The 18,676-nt window shown below is 53.3% G+C and overlaps 1 protein-coding gene and 1 pseudogene across 3 annotated transcripts; one reads left to right on the forward strand and one right to left on the reverse strand.

The window, feature by feature from the left end:
• Window positions 1-369: 369 nt before the first annotated feature.
• LOC116230317 (uncharacterized) lies at window positions 370-18,644 on the reverse strand. 3 transcript variants are annotated; one of them, XM_090151852.1, is made up of 14 exons: window positions 18,476-18,644; window positions 16,055-16,956; window positions 14,201-14,417; window positions 12,814-12,971; window positions 12,356-12,457; window positions 11,253-11,450; window positions 10,232-10,791; window positions 9,318-9,573; window positions 8,959-9,169; window positions 8,244-8,386; window positions 7,757-7,870; window positions 6,340-6,543; window positions 5,838-5,931; window positions 370-5,180 (listed from the first exon to the last, which is right to left on the reverse strand). In XM_090151852.1, the coding sequence occupies exons 1-14, from the start codon at window positions 18,505-18,507 to the stop codon at window positions 5,117-5,119; spliced, it is 3,255 nt and encodes a 1,084-aa protein (XP_090007978.1). In that variant the 5' UTR covers window positions 18,508-18,644; the 3' UTR covers window positions 370-5,116. The 3 variants fall into 3 exon arrangements, with proteins under 3 accessions (XP_090007978.1, XP_090007979.1, XP_090007980.1); XM_090151853.1 differs by having other exon boundaries at window positions 16,055-17,161; window positions 18,476-18,642; XM_090151854.1 differs by lacking the exon at window positions 18,476-18,644 and adding an exon at window positions 17,865-18,257 and having other exon boundaries at window positions 16,055-17,161.
• On the forward strand, window positions 3,109-4,555 carry LOC149915722 (uncharacterized; annotated as a pseudogene).
• Window positions 18,645-18,676: the final 32 nt, after the last annotated feature.

An 18,676-nucleotide genomic window follows, 5' to 3' on the forward strand; every position in this document is an offset into this window, starting at 1 on the left:
AAGATGCTCCCCTCCGTCCTCCTTCTAAGCTTATCCCTATGCAAGGAAGGACAATCAGATGTCCAGAAACAACGACCAAGTGTGGAGTGAGTAAGTGTTAGAATTTAATTAAATAATTAGAGGTTTATGCTTAGCCAGCAAAGGTTTATGTTTAGCCAGTATCTGTATGTTTAGTTGAGTGTCAGGAAGATTGTGAACCTGCAGTACTCAGCCAGTGAGGAACCAGGGGAGAAAGAGATAAGCGTCGAGTAATAGGGCACAAGAGATGTAATGCTGTTTTCTGTGTGCTCTCCTGTTTGCAGGGGGGGCTGCCATTGCAATTGCAAATAAAATTTGCTTTATCAGAGATATCGTCCTGGTAAATTGTTTGGATATTTTCAACATACTCAAACTGGACTTCTCTTTCTGCAACTTGAGGCATTCTCTCTTGTCCTATCACTAGTTACATGGGAGCAGAAGCTGACCCCCACCTCGCCACAGCCTCCTTCCAGGGAGGTATTGAGAGTAATGTTTTCCCCTGAGCTCCTTTTCTCCAGACTGAACCATCCCATTTCCTCAGCCTTGTGCTCCGGACCCCTCACAGCTCCATGCCCCTCCTGGACACGCTGCAGGGCCTCACTGTCTTGTCTTGCAGTGAGGAGCCCAGAGCTGAGCACAGCACTGCGGCCTCCCAGGGCTGAGCGCAGTGGGACGATCACCTCCCTGCCTGCTGGCTGCACTACTGCTGACACAACCAGATGCCGTTGGCCTTTTCGGCCACCTGGGCACAGTGCTGGCTCACGTTCAGCCAAGTGCTGACCGACACCCCCAGGTCCATTTCCTGCACGCAGCCTTCCAGCCGCTCTGCCCCACGCCTGTAGCGTTGCCTGGGCTTCTAGTGGCCAGAGTGCAGAACCCGGCACTTGGTCTTGTCGAACCTCATCCCACTGTCCTCAGCCCAGTGATCAGCCTGTCAGGTTGTTCTGTGGGGCCTTCCTACCATCAGGCAGATCAACACTTCCCCCAGCTCGGTGTCATCTGCAGACTTACTGAGGGTGCACTCAGTGCCCTCATCAGATCATCAATAAAAGTATCAAACAGGACAGGCCCCAGTACCGACACCTGAGGACCAGCACTCATGACCAGTTGCCAGCTGGGTGTAACTCCATTCACCTCCACTCTCTGGGCCTGGCCCCCCTGCCTGTTCTTTACCCAGCAAAGTGAGAAGGCTTAACCAGAACTGGAGCTGAGCTGTCTGACACTGCATGACATGCTGAGGGCTGGGGATGAGCGAGCAAAAGAAGAAGGGCCCAGCATGCAGCACCAGCCACCTCCTGCAGCAGGCAGCCTGAGACACACGGGGTGTAATTTCTGAATATTCAAATTACTGCAAAAGTGCAGCTTCAAAATGCCACAAAGGCTGGATGTGGCTCTGGGCAGCCTGGTCTAGTGGTTGGCGACTCTGCACATATCTGGGGGGGGTTGAAACTAGATGATCTTTGAGGTCCTTTTCAACCCAAGCCATTCTACGATTCCATGATACTATGATCTCCACCACCTGCCCTCTGCAGCTCTTGTCTACAAGGTCACTCGTGTGTGTAACAGCGTGTGGGATGGCCTTTAGCTGCAAACAACTCTGGATCAAAGTACAGTCTACATCTGGTTAATGCATCTCTTTTTTGCCATGGAAGAAGTACAACACAAAGTGGTACAACCAAACAATTAGCGCTGTTTCTTCCCTGGCTTTCTGTAGATGATCTGCAGCAGTCTCTGTGCCTTCTTGGCACATAAAACATGTTAAGGTCTTTTTCAAGACCAGCATATGCCTGTGGGAGAAGATGTGTGGATGGCAGCTGCTTGGCAGCAGCCACCTGATGTGATCCCCAGTACATGCTGTATTCTGCAAAACATTGTGCTGTGCTTTAGTTTCCTGGGGGCTGTTTGTCTGGGGAGGTGAGGCCCCCTGGTATGTCTGCTGAGCAGCAGATGCAGGACTGATTTTCCAAGGATGCCTGCAGGTGAAGGAAGCTGACAGAAAATGGGAAAAACCTCCACTGTTGTAGAAAATGTGCATTGTTCCCATATTTACAGGCACATCCCCATGTGCATGTGGTATGTGACTGTGTCCTGACCCACTGTCTTTGCCATGCATTCCCTGCATGGGGAAGGGGGAGCCCAGGAGGTCCAGTCGTGTGTGTATACCCAGACTTTCTTTATACTGACATTTAAGTGGTTGCTCTTGCTTCTCTCAGTGGTATGAGACAGCAGCACCTACAGACCTGATGAGTGGACTCCCAAGCACCGAGCTACAGCTCACCACAGCTTTTCCTACCACCAAGCAGGCACAAAGCTCCAGCAGAGACCTGATAGACTCCCACAGTGACATGCTGCTGGGCAGGTCTTGCACCCAGCTCCCAACAGAGCTGAGTCCTGGGGGCCCAGACTGGGCACTGGGACACAGCTGCACCATGGCCACTTGCAGACCTGAGCTGCCATGGGTCTGAGTGCAGTGGGTATGCCACCAATAAGGGGCAGCACCCACACATCACTGCCACAGGAGCTGGCACAACCCTGACCCATGGCTGTGTCTGAAATAAGGGGGCCCAGCTGCCCTGGTCAGCCACAGCTTCCAGCGCTTCATGGCTATCCGAGGAGGTCATAAAAACAGGGACTGAGATCAGACCTCAGAATGGCTTTGTGAGTGGATTTGGATTTACCCTGTTTATTACTCACCCTACTCCTCCAACAGCCCATCTGTCAGGAGAGATGCACACCCTCCTGAACCTGCTCTTGTTCTGCTTTTTTCCCCACCCTTCTCTGATGCACTGCTCACATCGAGCAGAGCAGAGCCCATTAGTATCCCCTATGCCCCTGTGGGACTGGGGCATCAGGTGGGACCCTGCAGAGCATGTGAGCAAAGGAATAGTTTCTCTGCCAGCCAGAGCCCCCTCCTTGTTCTCTGTGTCTGGGCCCTGTGCCACCACATGGCCCCATGGCCACCAGCCTGACAGCAGAGTGCTAACAGAGCTCTAGCACTGCATGGTGCTGTCTGGTTGTCACTGTGTCCCTGCTCTGCTCTGTGCTGTGGGGTTGAGTGGCAGCACCAGCTATGTATAGGTGCTGGGACTGATGGGCTGCCTGGATGACTACACCAAGAAGAAAACTGTGGGATGAGCTTCTGCAAGATCAAGAAGGTTCTCGAGCTGGATGGCATCAAGGTGACACCACAGGCTGTGCACCTCTTTTTCAAGCAGAATAGCATGGAGCCAGGGACAGCAGTGGCTGATTGAGGTGTAGAACAGCCCTGGTCCATGGAGTCTGGACATGTGGCTGAGACACCCCAGCTGCTGAACACACAGCTCATGCACTGCCCAGCACAACTCCTGCCATCAGCCAGGACAGCAAGGAGGACATTCAGATTGTCAGGGTGACCTCACTCTGCCAGGGTGGTGAGCAGTCGAGGAGGGCTCACCTGCAGGACCGCCTCCTGGGAGGGGTAAGGCTGGGCCCCCACCCAATTCTGTAGGGCGAGGGCTCCTCGCTCCTCTCCTCTAGGAAGTTTGGGGTTGAGATTTCCTATTGAGGCGTTTCTCTTCTGTCACTTGCAGGTGACAATGGCTCTGTGGGTGCCCCTGCGGCTCCACAGAGCTGCTGACATTAGTGACCACAGCTGCCCCCATAGAGATGCCACCCATCTGGGTGAGGCTGGTTATGCCCCCTGCCAGAAGCCCACTCCTGGTGGTAAAGACAATGCTTGCAGACAGGGCTCTTCAGCAGAAAAAGGCAGGATGCTGGGTGACAAAGCAGGTTCCAGAGGACCTGTTAGCTCCAGCTGGAGAAGGCACTGTGGTGCCTACAGGAGTAGTCCTGCATGGTGCTCTGCTATATCTTGGTCCACACCAGGCTGGGAGAGGCATGGGGGAAGAAAGTGCCAGACCTCTGCCAGCTGCACCTGAGTGATGCACCAGGGCAGGGTGGGGTGCCCCAGGCCCAGCACTACCAGCCAGGTGAGGGCAGGGATCATCCTACTCTGTTCTGCTGCTGTGGCCTCACTTTCATCACAGGGTGCAGGTTGGGTGCCACAACATCAGAAGGGCATAAAGCTATGGGAGATAGTCAAAATGAGGGCTGCAGAGATGGAATGTTCTATGATTCTGTCCTCACTGAAGGAGCAACTGATGATTTTTCGCTTTCACTTCTCTCATGCCTCCTGCTGTTTCAGGTCAAAGATGCCAGCACTCAGACTGCCCTGCCCAGTCTCACAAGCTCATCCCTCTTGAGGTGGAGCAGCACTTTCTGCTACTCCTGACTCCCATGCCATTGCTGAGAAGCTGGATGCTGTACACACGGAGATCCAGGAGCTGAGGCAGGCACTGCACACCGTGCTGGAGAGGCTGTGCCACCTGCAGCACCAGCAGGAATTTCAGCAGCGGCTCCAGCAGGAAATGCTGATGATGCTGCAGCAGCTCAGCTCCACAAGAGCCATGATGCTGTGCTGGCCAACCAGCCCTACATCCATTCAGCAGCATGGCTAAGTCCTCACCCACGGTTCCAGTTCAGGATGGAGCTCCTCTGATCCTTCGTGAAGGCAGGGTGCTCTAGCAGGGCTGCACTGACAGCAGGGTGAACTGGTACCACAGGAGAACAAAATCATGAAGCTAATGCTTCAGAGGCTGTGGCAGCTGCCTAAAGGCTATATGGGTTATCTGCAGAGAAAGTCCAGTGACCCCAACTGTTGGTGCTACAGAGCTGCTGCAGCAGAGGTTTCAGAGGCATGCTGCTCTGAACTCCCTCGCCTGGACAAGAGGGGGTCAGGGAAGGCTGAAAGACTTTCACTTCTGTAGGGCTGTGCATGAACCAAGGAGGTTTCTTTCTGGTCATCACAGCACAAAATTTGCCTGTTTCTTTCAACTCCTTTAGTTTGAGGTAAAAAATTAGAAGTGTAAAAAAATTCAGGCATGTTGTGTATATATGTGTTTGTGTGTGTACACCTGCATATGTACCCACACATGCATATATACACCTGGGATTTTGCAGGTCCTGGAGAAGAGGGAGCTGGACAGCTGGTCTGCCACCTGCAGACACAAACTGGGCCTTGGTGGTGGTGGCTGTGCCACTGTAGCTGTACCTGGGAGCATTAGAAGTCTGCTGCCATCTCTGTGCAGTCGTTCAATTCAATGTTGGTGTAATTTTGGAAACGTCTGAAAAGCAATGGACAAAGTAAAACGAAAGATCAGCTACTCCGCTCTTTGGCAGAAAGCAGGGAATGATTGTTGCATCTCCCCTCCTGTGTTTGGGCACCAGGCTCTCACTCTTCATTTCAGCTTTGCACTTAAAATGAAGAGGCTGGATGAGCAGCCTTCAGTCACTGAGTTTACCATGGTGTCTGGTAGCATTGTGGGGAAAAATGGGCAGAACACCTACACAACTGATTGGCTTTAAACTGCCCTGATTTCTGAAAGAGACTCTCTAAACCTGACAGTATTTTTTGCACTCCCTTGTAAAATACTTCCTGAGTTTTCCATTCCTCAAACGTGATCAAAGAACTTTCCTTTCTTCTAACACTGGCATAGCAGCACCCTAGCCAATGATAAAAGAAGATCACAAAATCTTCATGGAAATAAATCACATGAGTTGGCTAAAAAACCTCTCCACTAACACTGCTTTTGACCACTTGAGTGTTAAGCAGCCTGCTAGAAACGCTAGGGCCACTGAGGAATTGTTTAAAGCTGTGCTGTAATGTGGAAGCTGTCTCCTCTCAAGACTATCCTCAACCATCCTTCACTTCCAGCTCACTCCAAGGAGCAGCCCTTCCACCCATGGTTTTATCAGTGATTACCTTAAGGTCAGTTTCTCACCTTTTGATGAAGTGCAACGCCAGGCCCACCAGCAAGAACGCGAGCAGCAGAGCTCCCACGACAAACAGGGCGATCTCCCAGCTGTGGAGGGAGGCTGGGGATGTGAAGGCAGAGATGGGTGTTGCGGTCAGGACCCTGCCCAGCACGGAGTGCTAAGAGGGGGCCATCTCCAGCCCCCATTTCAGCCCTCTTCCACCTGCCTGCAAACGCCCTGTGGAACTCTAGCTCTGGCTGGCTTAAAGCAGCCAGCATTAGGGCTTCTTGAATGAGGCTACCCCAGCCCCACAGGCAGATGCAGGCACCCAGACTTCCAGGGACACCGAGGTGGCAAGGTGATTGTCCTATCACCCCTTCCAGCAAAGGAGCCAGCCATCGTTACCCCACTCCCAATCACCCATCAGTGTCAGAAGACAGCTTTGTGTAAGCAGCAGCACCAGACGTGTGAGCCGAGCTCTGCTGATGCTGTGTGCTGATCCCTGTGCCCAGCTCTGCTCCCACTCACAACTGCTCTGCGATGACACCGGCGTGCTTCTTTGGGCGATGCACTCGGGGCTGGTTTCCAACACTCTCCCATCCACAGAGAAGCGGTGGGGGCTGGCCAGGAGGTCCTGGCGCCAGCTCTCCATGGACTGCTGCTGCTCTGGCAGTGGAACATGTATCCGACCTGAGATCTTCACCACGGAGTCTACACAGGTCAGGTTCAGCTCTGCAGAGAAGCACCGGCATGCTTTGAGCAGGGGGGAGCCCACCTGCTGCACGGGAACACCTTGTTCCTGCTCCAGAAACCACCTCCTCCCCCCATGCTCTCTTCACCACCTTCTGTAGGGCACCACACTTCATAACAAGCAATGTGAGCATGTGATCTGCCTTTTCTTTTTGCAGCGACAAAATGGGCTGGGAGTTGTCCTCTGAATCCAGTAAAATCCTTTGAACTCTGCCTCACAAATTCATGATCTTTACCCATTGTTCAGAACTGTCTGAAATTGTTCAAAGGGACAAAGACGTGTTCATAGAATCATAGAACCATGGAATGACTTGGATTGGAAGGGACCCCAGGGATCATCAAGTTCCAAATCCTCTGCCACAGGCAGGGTAGCTAACCACTAGACCAAGCAATAGATCAGACTGCCCAGGGCCCCATCAAACCTGATGGAAATCAAAAAGTGTTTGAGCAAGGGAGGGCTGACAGCCAGCATGACAGCAAAGCCCTCATTTCCTTCAAGTTCAGCCAATAAATATTTCTTCATACCCTCGAGACGAGATAGGGCTCTAAGACTTCCAGAATTGACTTTTTGCTCCAGGTACTTCAAATAAACATAGGAGCCTGGCTGAGAAGGGGTTGAGAACCAAAGTGCTCTTTGTGGGGTTAGGATATTCAGTTTGTCTCACAGACACCTGAGGGCACCCTTCACAAAGCCCTTCTGAGGCAGCTGTCCTAAATCATATCCAACATGAGCAACTCAGTGGGGAGTTCAGAGCTGCCACCCCAGGCTGTCTGGCTCAGAAGCCCTGCACAAGGGACAAGGACATTTCTGAACGCGTGTGACACCCGTGTTAGGGGTAATGAGGCCCGTCTCCATGGGATGGGGCAGGCTCATCCCATCACATACTGGATGAATTCTGCATTCAAAACTGGCCCTTGGACCTGACTTACAGAAGAATGTGTGGCTTCGAGATGCTTTGGCTAACCTGGAGACTGCCATTCCTTGGTCCCTCTAGGCTGCCCTTCCCCTGTAAGCAGCCCACTGTGGACTCTCTCAGCACAAGCAGCCTTTTGGTTGGGTTGATTAGGGACTGGCTGCTGGGCAATGAGCCTCCTGGCCCTCCAGAGTAGCAGGAACACAGCCCTCCCTTTGGTGCCCAGTGGAGTGGCTGAGGGGGGCACACTGCAAACCAGGGAGATGGAGAGGGGCACCAACCTTGCAGGTAGAGCTCGGAGACACCACAGGAGCATTTCTCCTCCAGGGAGCTCACCAAGGCCTTTCTCAAGCTTTCCAGCATCCTCTCACGGTTCAGGATCCACACAGAGCAGTCTGTGGGAAGAGAAGTGGTTGCCTCTTGAGTGCAGCTCAGCCCCAGGGATGGCATCCCCATTGCATTCCTGATGCTGAATGCTCAGCTTCCTGCCTGAGCTCAGGAGTGAAGCTCAGCAGGACGTGGATACAACTCGGTGGGACCTCGAGCAGGAGCTGCAGCCTGCAGGTGTCTCAAATGAAACATGCAGCTGCTTTCACACAAATGTGCACCAAAACCATGAGCAAGACTGCCTTCTTGGGACAGTGGTGTGTTTTCCATCACATCAACAGTGCAGGGAAGGTTTCCTGCCAGCCCCTCACCTCCCACAGGCAGCCATGGCCTGCACCACGCTGCTTCCACATGCTGGTGGGGGCACACAGCTCTGCTTACTGGGTATCAGGAAGCACAGGTCCAGACCCATGGCGAAGGTGCCCTGGGGACAGCTGTTCTGCAGACCAGGGGTAGGCTCCGAGATGGCAAACTGCAGCTCTGTGCTGGCATCACTGGAGGGGCAGCGGCTCAAGGACACAGGCCTGTCCACCAGAAGAGGAGTGTAAGCACATCAGTGCCTCTTACATCTGTCTTTGAGGCTCCAACCAGACATCCCCTCAGTGCTCCCAATCCCTGCACTGCCAGGAGTGACAGACAGCTTTACAGGGCTGTGACAGATGGGTGCAGCTGACCCCATCAGATGGACTGGACTGGGGCTTGGTCACAGTAACCTATTCAATGGGACTGGTTTCTGGAGGAGGTCTTTCAGTACAATGTTTCAGCCAGCCAGAAGCTGGAGATTTTGATTTTCTGAGAAAAGGGCTCTCCTATGGCTGCTCCTGTTCATGTGTGCTCCCAGGGCAGGCTGCCAACACAGAACCTCCATCCGAGCCACTGTGACAGTGGAGCAGAGGACTTGCAAGGATAGTTCTAACTAAAAGAGCTGATTTTGTGGAACGGAGAAATTCTACTAGCACTACTACCAAGAGAAAGTCTCAACCCCATTTCTTGCTAAGCAAAGTTCACCTGGCAGTGAAAGAGATGTCTTACACTGAAGTAGAAACATTTTCCATTGCAATACAGTGCCCACCTATCTGTTTTCCAACAGCCCCACCTGTCATAACCGCAGGGCACAGCATACAGCCTGCCGAGGATGTCCAAGTGTCCTCCCACTGTGCTCGGCCTGCATGTGAACACCACAGCATCCACTAGGTTCTCTGATGTTGCCTTCATGCCTCCAGGAACCAAACTGGTGCTGTACAGAGCAATAGCGCTGATGCCTTCACTAGCAGCAGAGATGTCCTCAAACGTCAACTCTGTCCCACCTAGAAAAGTCAGGGGGATATGTGGGTGAACATCTTGAGTGTGAGCCCACCCCAGGGTGCCCACAGCCTGATTCATGGTGCCCATGCCCACCTCAGTGCCCACATGGTGCCCAGTGCCTGCCCCCACTGTGCCCACTGCCTGCCTCACCGTGCTCACTGCCCAGCAGTAACAGCCCTGATGCCCCAGTGCTGCCTCTCAGTGGGATGTTGCGTTGCACTCTGCCCTCCTGGCCCATGAAGACAAGCAGGCTGAGCCCAGCCAGGCTGGCCCCTGGCTGCCCTTCCAGCTCCACGAAATGGACGGTTCCACCGCCCGCCAGGCCCAGCTCATTGATGCGGGTGGCTGTGGATGGTGCAGAGGGGCTGCTGCAGGCATTTTCCTTGAGCGGTGTCATCACAGTCACCTGCAGGACATACAAGAGCTGCTGTCATCTCCATGTGTTTCCCTGGTCAGGCCCAAAGGGTCTACAGCCTTTCTGCTTCCCACCTGCTCCCCCGTGCTGGCCTGACCCCATCAGACATTGGCAGTGCAACAGTACAGCCTTCCCTTATCTGGCTTATGCACTCTGCCAGCATCCTCTCATGGGGCAGAACATTTAGAAAGGAAAAACTGGGACAAATTAAAAATGAATCCTGTCAGCGATCAAGGAAGGTCCTTCATGTGCCAGCCTGCGAGAAACTGGTCTTCAGGGATGTGAAGTGCTGTGCCACACATTACAGAGTGGCACCAAGCAAATGGGGCTGAAGAGGTGGCTCAGGGTAACTGAAGGCTCCAGGATGCTGCCCACAAGCAGGCCCCCAGGTTTTGGGACTGTTGACATGTGAGCTGCCCCGGGGATCTCCTGGTTCTGAAGCATGGGGTGTGGAGCTGTTATCTGGCCAACAAAAGGCACACAGGTGGATCAGAAAGGTGAGGGCAGGTGAGAGCAGCAGCAGCAGCTCGCTGGAGGTGGAATGGCTCAGCAGAATGTCCCACTTTCCCAAATCAGGGACACACTAAAACAACAACCATTGCTATCTCAGTGACTACAGATGGAGAGCAGACATCTGCCATAAACCCACCTGGAAGCTGCTCTGCAGTCTAGCACTCAGGCTGTGGCAGCGGCTCAGGGACTCATCCTCTGTGCTGTGTGAATCATTTTCATACAGGATGCCCTGCCCTGGCACCAGCACCTTGAGCAGCTGCTCTGCCTTCTCTGGCACTCGGGATGTGTACACCACGGCGTCCACCAGCCCCTTGGCAGTCACAGCCATGTTCAGCACGTAGCGCATGCTGCTGCTGTAGTAGAGAGCCACAGCATCTGCCCCATTCTGGATGGTGTTGGGGGGCAGCCTGACCATGGGTGCTGGGCGTACAGCACTGCTTCCTACCAGGAAGAAACCCAGACTGTCTGTGCGGTGTCCAGACAGCTCCAGCACCCGGTAGGCCCGTCCTGTTTTGCCATTGTAGAGGACCAACCAGTATCCCTGGAGGTCAAAGGATGTTTGTCCAGTGTAGAAGAGTTCAATGTACTCCGTGTCTTCTCTTCCTCCCGGATTGTCTGGGTTCACCTCATTGATGAGTAGCTTGCCTGCTTGTCTAGAGGGCTCTGCTGTTCCTTTTGGTATCGCTGATGGGGCACCTAGGAAAGCAAAAATGTCATGAACGGAACGTGGGCCTATGCATGGCACCCCGAGCAAAGAACACAGCTTTGCACACTGTTTTGCTGGAGAATGACCAAATTCAGCAGAAGACCGGGGATGTTTGCCCAGCACCCCAACACACACGTTTCTCTTTTTGCACCAACACACAGAGATCTCCACGGGCCTTAGCAGTGTCCATTGGGAACCAGGCTGTGCCAGCCCTACATAAACCTGATACCCCACAGGCGATGGGAGCTGCCCCCCACACCAGCTCATGTTGGTGTCCCCTACACACAGGGGAACTAGAGGAGAGTAAACCAAGAAAACACCTCTCTGGTTTCTCACAGCTTGTTTGTGTATGGACACCAGTAAAATAAAGGACCTGAACCAGGGAGGGTTAGGCCAACATGCTCATCCTCAAACACAGCTTTCCCCAACACACAAGAATGATGACCAGTACCTGGGGTCAAGTCTGGCACAGGAACATCCTTGAAGCAGGAGCTTTCTGCTGTGATATTCCTTTCATCAAAACTCACAGCCCTGGGGCTCTCCAGGAAGGTCTGGAAGGCAAGCAGCAGGCTGCTCAGCTGGGCTTCTGACTTTGCAGTGAGCAGGGTGGTGAACACAAGCCCCTGGTCCTGGCAGGCTGCCTTTAGATCTGCCAAGGCAAACACAGGTCTGTTTCAGTGTCACCACATCTCTAAAGAGGTACTTCCTCCTGGAAGGGACATGGAGCTCATCAGCTCCTCATCAGCCACCACTGTCCCCTGGTCAGACAGACACAAGAGAAGGTTTGGTGGGGCAGCTTGTATCACCAGTGCAACACTGCAGCTGCCCTGAAGCTCATGTCTGGGACCAGATGACACAGCTCACTGACAGACATCCTAATTCTTTTGGAAGTCTTGCAACCCCAGCAGCAGATAGAATGATCTTTTTGGGGCCTCTAAACATGCTGAGCTGAAAGTACTGTTGCTGACGATGCACATTGCAGTCACGCCGTTTTCTTCATGCATCCACATGTGCTCATCCCATTTGTGCAGTAATCTAGCAGGGATACCAGAAAAGCAGCACAGACCAGTAAGTCCACTCGCATTTCTGCTGCAACATGGCTCAGTCCATATGGATCACAAGGACAGGCAGGCAACAGTCTCCTAGGTGGGATGTTGGTCCTGTTGCCACATCAAGAAAAGGGTAGATGTGGCACTTAGGGACATGGTCAGTGGGCAAGGTGGTGATGGGTTGATGGCTGGACTGGATGATCTTAGTTGTCTCTTCCAACATTTATGATTCTGTGTTTCTATAATCTGTCTGACAGCAAACTCTCAACGTTTGCAAACCACCACTGATGTGTGCTGGCTGCCAGAGCTGCAGATGGAGCACAATGCAGAACAGCACCACACTCTGCCCAGCTCTCAGCACTTTCATGATCAGAACCAAGTTCAGGTTAGCTGAGATCCAAGCCAGGAGGATGCAAACCAGAAAGGAACTCAGGGCTAAAAATCAAAAGCAGATGAGCATTAACCACTGACATCACTCAGTCTCCTCCATTCCTGATTGCCTCACCTTTGAAGTAGGCTGGAAAAACTCCACAACTGCAGGATCTGTCAAGGGCCTGCACCAGAGTCACCAGGATCTCTTCTGACTTTGGGAGCCACTCCTGGCATTCTAGGAAACAAAAAGCTAACTGTTACCCAACAAAAAGCTAAGTGCAACCTCAGGCACAGCTCCAGCTTATTCTGGGACACCTGCAACTCAGCTCCTATTCATCACCTGAAAAGCCCAAAAGGCTCCACTTCACCCCAGGAGTGGGAGTGAAGAGTAGAGAGTTTCAGCCTAGAAAGGGTGGCCACAAATAACAGTACAGCAGAGAACAGTCAGACGTCTTGATTGCATTTCCTTTGGTGTACCTACGTGTACCCCAGCACAACCCTGGGTGGATATTCTAGATATCTTGGCCTTGGAGTACATGCTCTGCTCCTTAAGAGGTCCAGCCTACAGAAGCAGAGGTAACCAATACCCACCTGCTACACGAAGGCAGAAGGAAACAGTCTGACTGAAGCGTCTGCTGGGGCAATCATTGAATCTGCCAGGGGTGGGTCTGCTGAGGATATAGGACAAGGAGTCCCGAGTCACCGAGCAGCAGTTGCACTGGCTCATGGACACATCTCCCAGTTGGTGCCTGAAAGAGACAGAGGTGAGAATGAAACAGAACACAACCTGCCAGCCAGCCAGAGACCTGTCTGCTCATCACCCACCACTCACATCTGCCTGCAGCAAAGGGGGAAAATTCTCACCAGAGAGTGAAGTCTTCTCCCTTCTTGGGGTCTGGAGAGACATCCCACCCTCATCAGTACCTCCTTGTCTAAAAAAGGAGCCCAAGACATCCCTAAGCCTTAAAAAGAGAAGAGCATGGGCCACCTTTTATCTTCTGGCAACTCATTTTTTGCCTGATCTGAGCACAAGTAAGTTAGTATAGAGGCACTCATGCTCAGGCTGTGAGCACTGGGAAGGACAGTAGGCAATAGGGAAACTGGAAATGCAACACTTGTGGGTGAAATGATTAGGCAGGAGCCTCAACTCAAAGGAAAGGGGATGAAGCCCCACTATGAGGAGCTGCACAGAACAGAGCTCCTCAGGGAAGGCTATAACCTCCTTATGGGACAAGTGCAGGTTTATTTGACAACTGGGAAGGACACGTGCAAAGGAAGGAATAGGAATGTGCTGTGATTAAGTGATGACTCTGCTACAGGAGTGAGTGAACAACACTGGTTCCTGATACAGTTGACTAATGCAATCTCAGGCAGGCTTTTCTCATGCCCACCCAGAAAATCACAGAATCAAACAGAATCACAGGATGGCTTAGATTGGATGGACCTCATCTAGTTCCAACCCCCTGCTGTGGACAGGGCTGCCAACCTCCAGATCAGACTGCACAGGGCCCCATCCAACCTGGCTTGAATGCCTGCAGGGATGGGGCATCCACAACCTCTCTGGACAGCCTCTGCCGGTGCCTCGTTGCCCTCTGAGTGAAGCATTTTCCCCTAACATTTCACCTAATTTGCCCCTCTTTTGGTTTAAAGCCATTCCCTCTTGTCCTATCACTATCAGACTGTGGAAAAGGTCAGTTTCCCTCCTGTTCATAAGCTCCGCTCAAGTACTGGAAGGGCCTGAGTGGAGATGCCAAGAACCCACCACCTCGGGTGGGATGTGATGAGACCCAAGGTGCCATCAGCTCTCATTTGCACAGGGCAGCGGGGACCCAGCTGGGGACAGATGTACCCACACCCCCAACATCCCCAGGTGGCCTCAACCTCCTGGCAGTCAGTGCTGCTCTCAGGAGGGCTGAAAACGTGGGCAGGGATGACCCCAGGCAGCAAGGAATGCTGTGACAGCAAACTCTCCTCTCACCACACGCTCCTATAGGCAGGTCTGCCTGGTGTCAAGGTGTCCAGCAGCTCAGGGCTTGGGCCCTCGGTGCTCGTATAGACGAAAGCATCCAGCAGGCCAGCTGTTGTCAGTGCTTTCCCTGGAGCAAAGCTGCTGCTGTTGCCTCTGTAGAGAGCAATGGCATTGGGGCCATCCCTCAGGACAGGATGAGTGGAGTTTTCCGGGAACGCCAAGTCCACTGCACACCAGCAAGGAAAAGAACAAGGACAGCATGTCAGACATACAAGAGTGACACCCCAAAAACCATGCTCCACAAGCCAGGCGTGAGCAATTCCCTTTGTACAGGAAACTAGCATTGCTTCAGATGCAGTAACACAGAAAACAAGCGGGATACTCAGCACCTTTCTGCTCCCTGATATTTCCCACCTTCTCATAGCCCAGATTTCCCTGTTTATGGGCAGCTCCACAGGCTGGAGGTGAGTGGAGGCGCATCCTGAGCAGCACCTGTTCTGCAGTTGCTGCAGACTGTGAAGCTGCTTCAGGCAGGAGCGGGGGAGCAGGAAAACAGGTGCAGATGCTCATTTTTAATTCAAAAAAGATGCCTGCAAAATGAACTCAGATTTAAGGTAGCAGTTATTCTGACAATACACAAAAATATTTTCAAATAGCAGTACTTTGTTCTAGCATTTCACTAACAGTCCTTGTTATTCACATGCTCTACGTATATACACATACTCAGCAAGGGTCCAGGATACCAGCAGACAGAATTAAGGCCACAGTTTGATGGGGTTTCCCTATTTCCTTCCCTGTACATACTGTTCCCTTTCCCCCCAGCCATTTCCCCACCAGCCAGCAAGAACTGCTGAGCACAGCAAGGTGCAGCACCCTTCCCTATTGCCCCCCAACCTTCCCCTGATGCAGCTCTGTGATGGCTGGGCACCAGCACATCATGGAGCTGCCATCATGAGGACATGCCTCGGTCAGATTGCTGCAGCTTACCCCTTCCTGCACTGAGCTTTGCTGAGCTTTGTGGACTGTCCCATCTGCTGACTCCAGCACGGCCCAGTTCTTCAGCTTTCATGAATTGCAAATGGGAACCAGATCTGTGAGTAACGAACGCACGCTGTGACTCACAAATCGTGAGTCAGAGAATTGCTCAAGGCATCTGCAGAGTCAGCATCCCCAGCTGCAACATCTCCTTTTGAGCACCCAAAATAATGAGATGTTTCCTCCACCTCCTCCTCTGGTGGCCTGGGAGCACTGAGGGGAAGGGACGGGTGGGAACTGTGCTGGCAGAAATTGTGGTGAGAGCACAGCCTCTGCTTCTGAGCAGGGCCCCACACTGGCCATCCTTCCTGATCTTCTCTGAATCTCTCCCATCCTAATATATGCTTTATGAGTTCAGGACATTGTACCACACAAGATACCAGCAAGTAATGGATTTACACAGTAGCATCAAATCACAGAATCACAGAATGGCCAGGGTTGGAAGGGACCTCAAGCATCATGAATTTCCAACCCCCCTGCCACATGCAGGGCCACCAATCTCTCCATTTAATACTAAACCAAGTTGCCCAGGGCCCCATCCAATCTGGCCTTGAACACCTCTAGGGACGGAGCATCCACAGCCTCTCTGGGCAGCCTGAGATATCTCCTCATTTTTTTCTCTCTTAATAATTTCCAATATTTTACTTGGTTTATGCAGCTCTTTTTCCTTTCATTAGCTCTTATATCCGTCACTGAGCATCAAGCTGGAATTTTCATGTTCATCCATCAGAATGCCAAACCACCATAAAAAAAGACAGCATCCTCCAATCCCAGACTCAGCAGACAGCTCCCCCAGCTCTGAAGCAGCCAGCAACATGCAGCCCTTACCTGGGATTTTGCTTTGTGCTGGGCCAATCAGGAGAAGCCCATCCAATGAGGTTTTGCCATAAACATCCATAGTGAAATAAATGTCTTTGGTCCGACCATCAATCAGCACCAGGACGACATCCCTCAGCACAGTGGAATGGGGACCCTGAAGCTCGATGAACTCAAAATCTTCAAAAGAAGAGGCAATGTGGAGCTCACTGATCAGGACGGCGGATGCGTTCAGCTGAGGAGTGAGGATGCAGTGGTTATCTGTGCCTGGGGTGGGCACGGCCACCTGGAAGAACCACTGAGCGTCTGCCCCACGGCACCTTTCGATTGACTCATCCATAGACCTGAAGGTGGAGTCCTCCAGCAGAGCATCTCTGCCGGGGGTCAGCACCCTGAGCAGCGTATCCGCCCTGTCTGTCTTCTTCGTCTTATGGACCAAGGCATCCACCAGTCCTTTGCCTGTGACGCTCATGCCTTCCTTGTAGTTCCCTTTTCCATAATACACAGCGATCGCGTCAGGGCCGTTCTGGATGGTGTTCTTAGGAATAACTATGGCCGGGTTCACAGAGGCAGAGCCAACGAGAAAGAACCCTTGGCTGTTAGTAGCTTTGCCCTGGAGGTTCAGAACTCTGTAGGCTTGGTTTCTGTTGCCATTGTAGAAAACCAGGTAGTAGCCATCCAAACGGGCTGTTTGACCACTGGTGTGATAGAGCTCCACAAACTCAGAAGTGTCCTCTCCTGGGGTGTCAGCATTGACTTCATTAATCAAGAGGGTGTGCTCTGTTTTCTGGTCCCTGGGGTTTTTTATGGGACTCTGGGCAGCAACTTTGGGAAACAAGATGTACATGAGCCCCATCAGTCCAACCAGCCAGATATCTCCCATGGTGATAGCTGGGATTTGCTTCAGCTCCGACCTAGAGGAGAAGGAGATTGTCCTTCTGACAGCCACAACAGCACGGAGGGCCACTGCTGCTGGGCCACTGCAGGGCACCAGGATGAGATCTCTGGATGCAAGAGGCACTTCTCCAGGGAGTGCTGCTTCACAAGGCAAAGCAGCAGTCCCCAAAAAAATCCAACTGAGAAAAGGATCGTTTGAATAAGGATTTCCCAGCTCAGCTCCTTTAAAAGGCATGGGGTGGGGGCAGGGGAAGGGGGAAGAAAAGACAAAATCTAGTTAGGAAACACAGAAACATAGTAATGCAATTTAATGGCTTAAAAGCCCCACGTGTGGTTATCTCGAATTTTCCCTTCTCTTTCTTCAGAGGTTTGTCAAGATTCACAGCAGCGGCTGAAGTGGGACAAAGCCATCTCAGGCTTCAGAGCCCTGAGCATTTAACACTGATGTCAGCGCTAATAACTTTCTCCATGGGAATTTACACAGAGCGGCACTAGGGACGATGGTCTCTTTTCCCACTCTTAACATCCCCCCGGCAGACTCGGTGCTTCCCAGCATCCAAAGAGATGAAAGCTGAACTCACCTCTCCCCTCAGCCCACTCCCACAGGTGCCCCATTTCCATGTTCTCTCTCCATTTCACTTAAAGGACAGAGAAAGAAGGGAGAGCTCCGACACGAGGATGCACACAGACAGAAGGAAAGCCACAAGAAACCACAGCAAGCAACAAGCAACGCGGAGCCGGACGGACAGCCGGCGGGGCAGCAGAGCCGGCGCAGCTCCCATCAGCTCCGCGGGGCGGCTTTGCCTCGTCCCCGCCGTGCAGCCACGCTGGTGCGGCCATCGCAGGGTGACAGGGACAGAGATGAGGCCGGCTGGCCGTGGGGCCTCGCACAGCCCGCACAACCCCGAGCCGTCCCCGCACTCACCGCCGCTCGCTCCCCGGACGCACCGCCGCCGCCATCGGGGGCAGCAGCGGGAGGCGGGGCGGGGCGGGCTGCGCTGCGGTGCGGAGCGGCCCCGACGGGCGATGCCCCTCTGAACCCGAGTGTCACCTCGGCGGAAAAAACCCGTCCTATAGCTGTGGCAGCCGTTCACGAGCTCCGTGTCCTCGCATACGTGTCCCAGGAGCTCCTTCTCCCAAGGCGAGGGACAGACGGACGGGTGTTTGTCGGCTGTGCGCCTGACTCTCCGCGCTGGGACTCGCAGCTCCACCAGAGCTCTGTGCGTCGCTCCTCGCACGGCTCAGCGTTGGAACCAGGATTTGGAGGGCTCTCGGGCAGTGCCGCGTGGCTGTGCCCAGCCAGCACTGGTGGCTATGGCACAGGGTTCCCGTCGGACCTCCGTGAGCCCCTGCACCCCAGTACCACGTCTGTACCACGAACCTACCAGCACCTGGCGGGAGCACCTAGCGCCTACAGCCCCCCAGGTGGCACTGGGCTCCCACTGCCTGGTGAGGGGCAGCCTGACCCTCCTCCCACCGATCTGGTGCCCTGCTCCCCCAAGCCTGCTGTGGGGCTGCCCAGCCCCCTTCACTGACCTCTCTAATGGTTTGGCCCCGCTGCAGAGCATGGGTTTCTTGGAGCTGCTGGGAATGGGCCAGCCTGCAGAGCACGGGGGGCTCAGAGCTGCTGGGAGGAGTGCTGCTCCTGCTGCCAGCCAGATGTGAGTTCCTGCTGGTGAGTCAGCAGCCTGCTGTTTTCGGATTTTTCCTCCCTCTTGTAACTGGAAACCAGGACTA

Source organism: Phasianus colchicus, chromosome 16 (genome assembly GCF_987193195.1).
Source record: "Phasianus colchicus chromosome 16, bPhaCol1.hap1.1, whole genome shotgun sequence".
Taxonomy (NCBI): domain Eukaryota; kingdom Metazoa; phylum Chordata; class Aves; order Galliformes; family Phasianidae; genus Phasianus; species Phasianus colchicus.

Excerpts from the sequence above, each read along its gene's own strand:
- LOC116230317 (XM_090151852.1), bottom strand. The coding sequence starts at position 18,507 with ATGCTCTGCAGCGGGGCCAAACCATTAGAGAG. Across the intron at positions 12,972-14,200 it reads CCTGCCTATAGGAGCGTGTG|GCACCAACTGGGAGATGTGT; the intron begins GTGAGAGGAGAG and ends TGTCTCTTTCAG. Across the intron at positions 8,387-8,958 it reads GTGCCCTGCGGTTATGACAG|GCCTGTGTCCTTGAGCCGCT; the intron begins GTGGGGCTGTTG and ends TCTGGTGGACAG.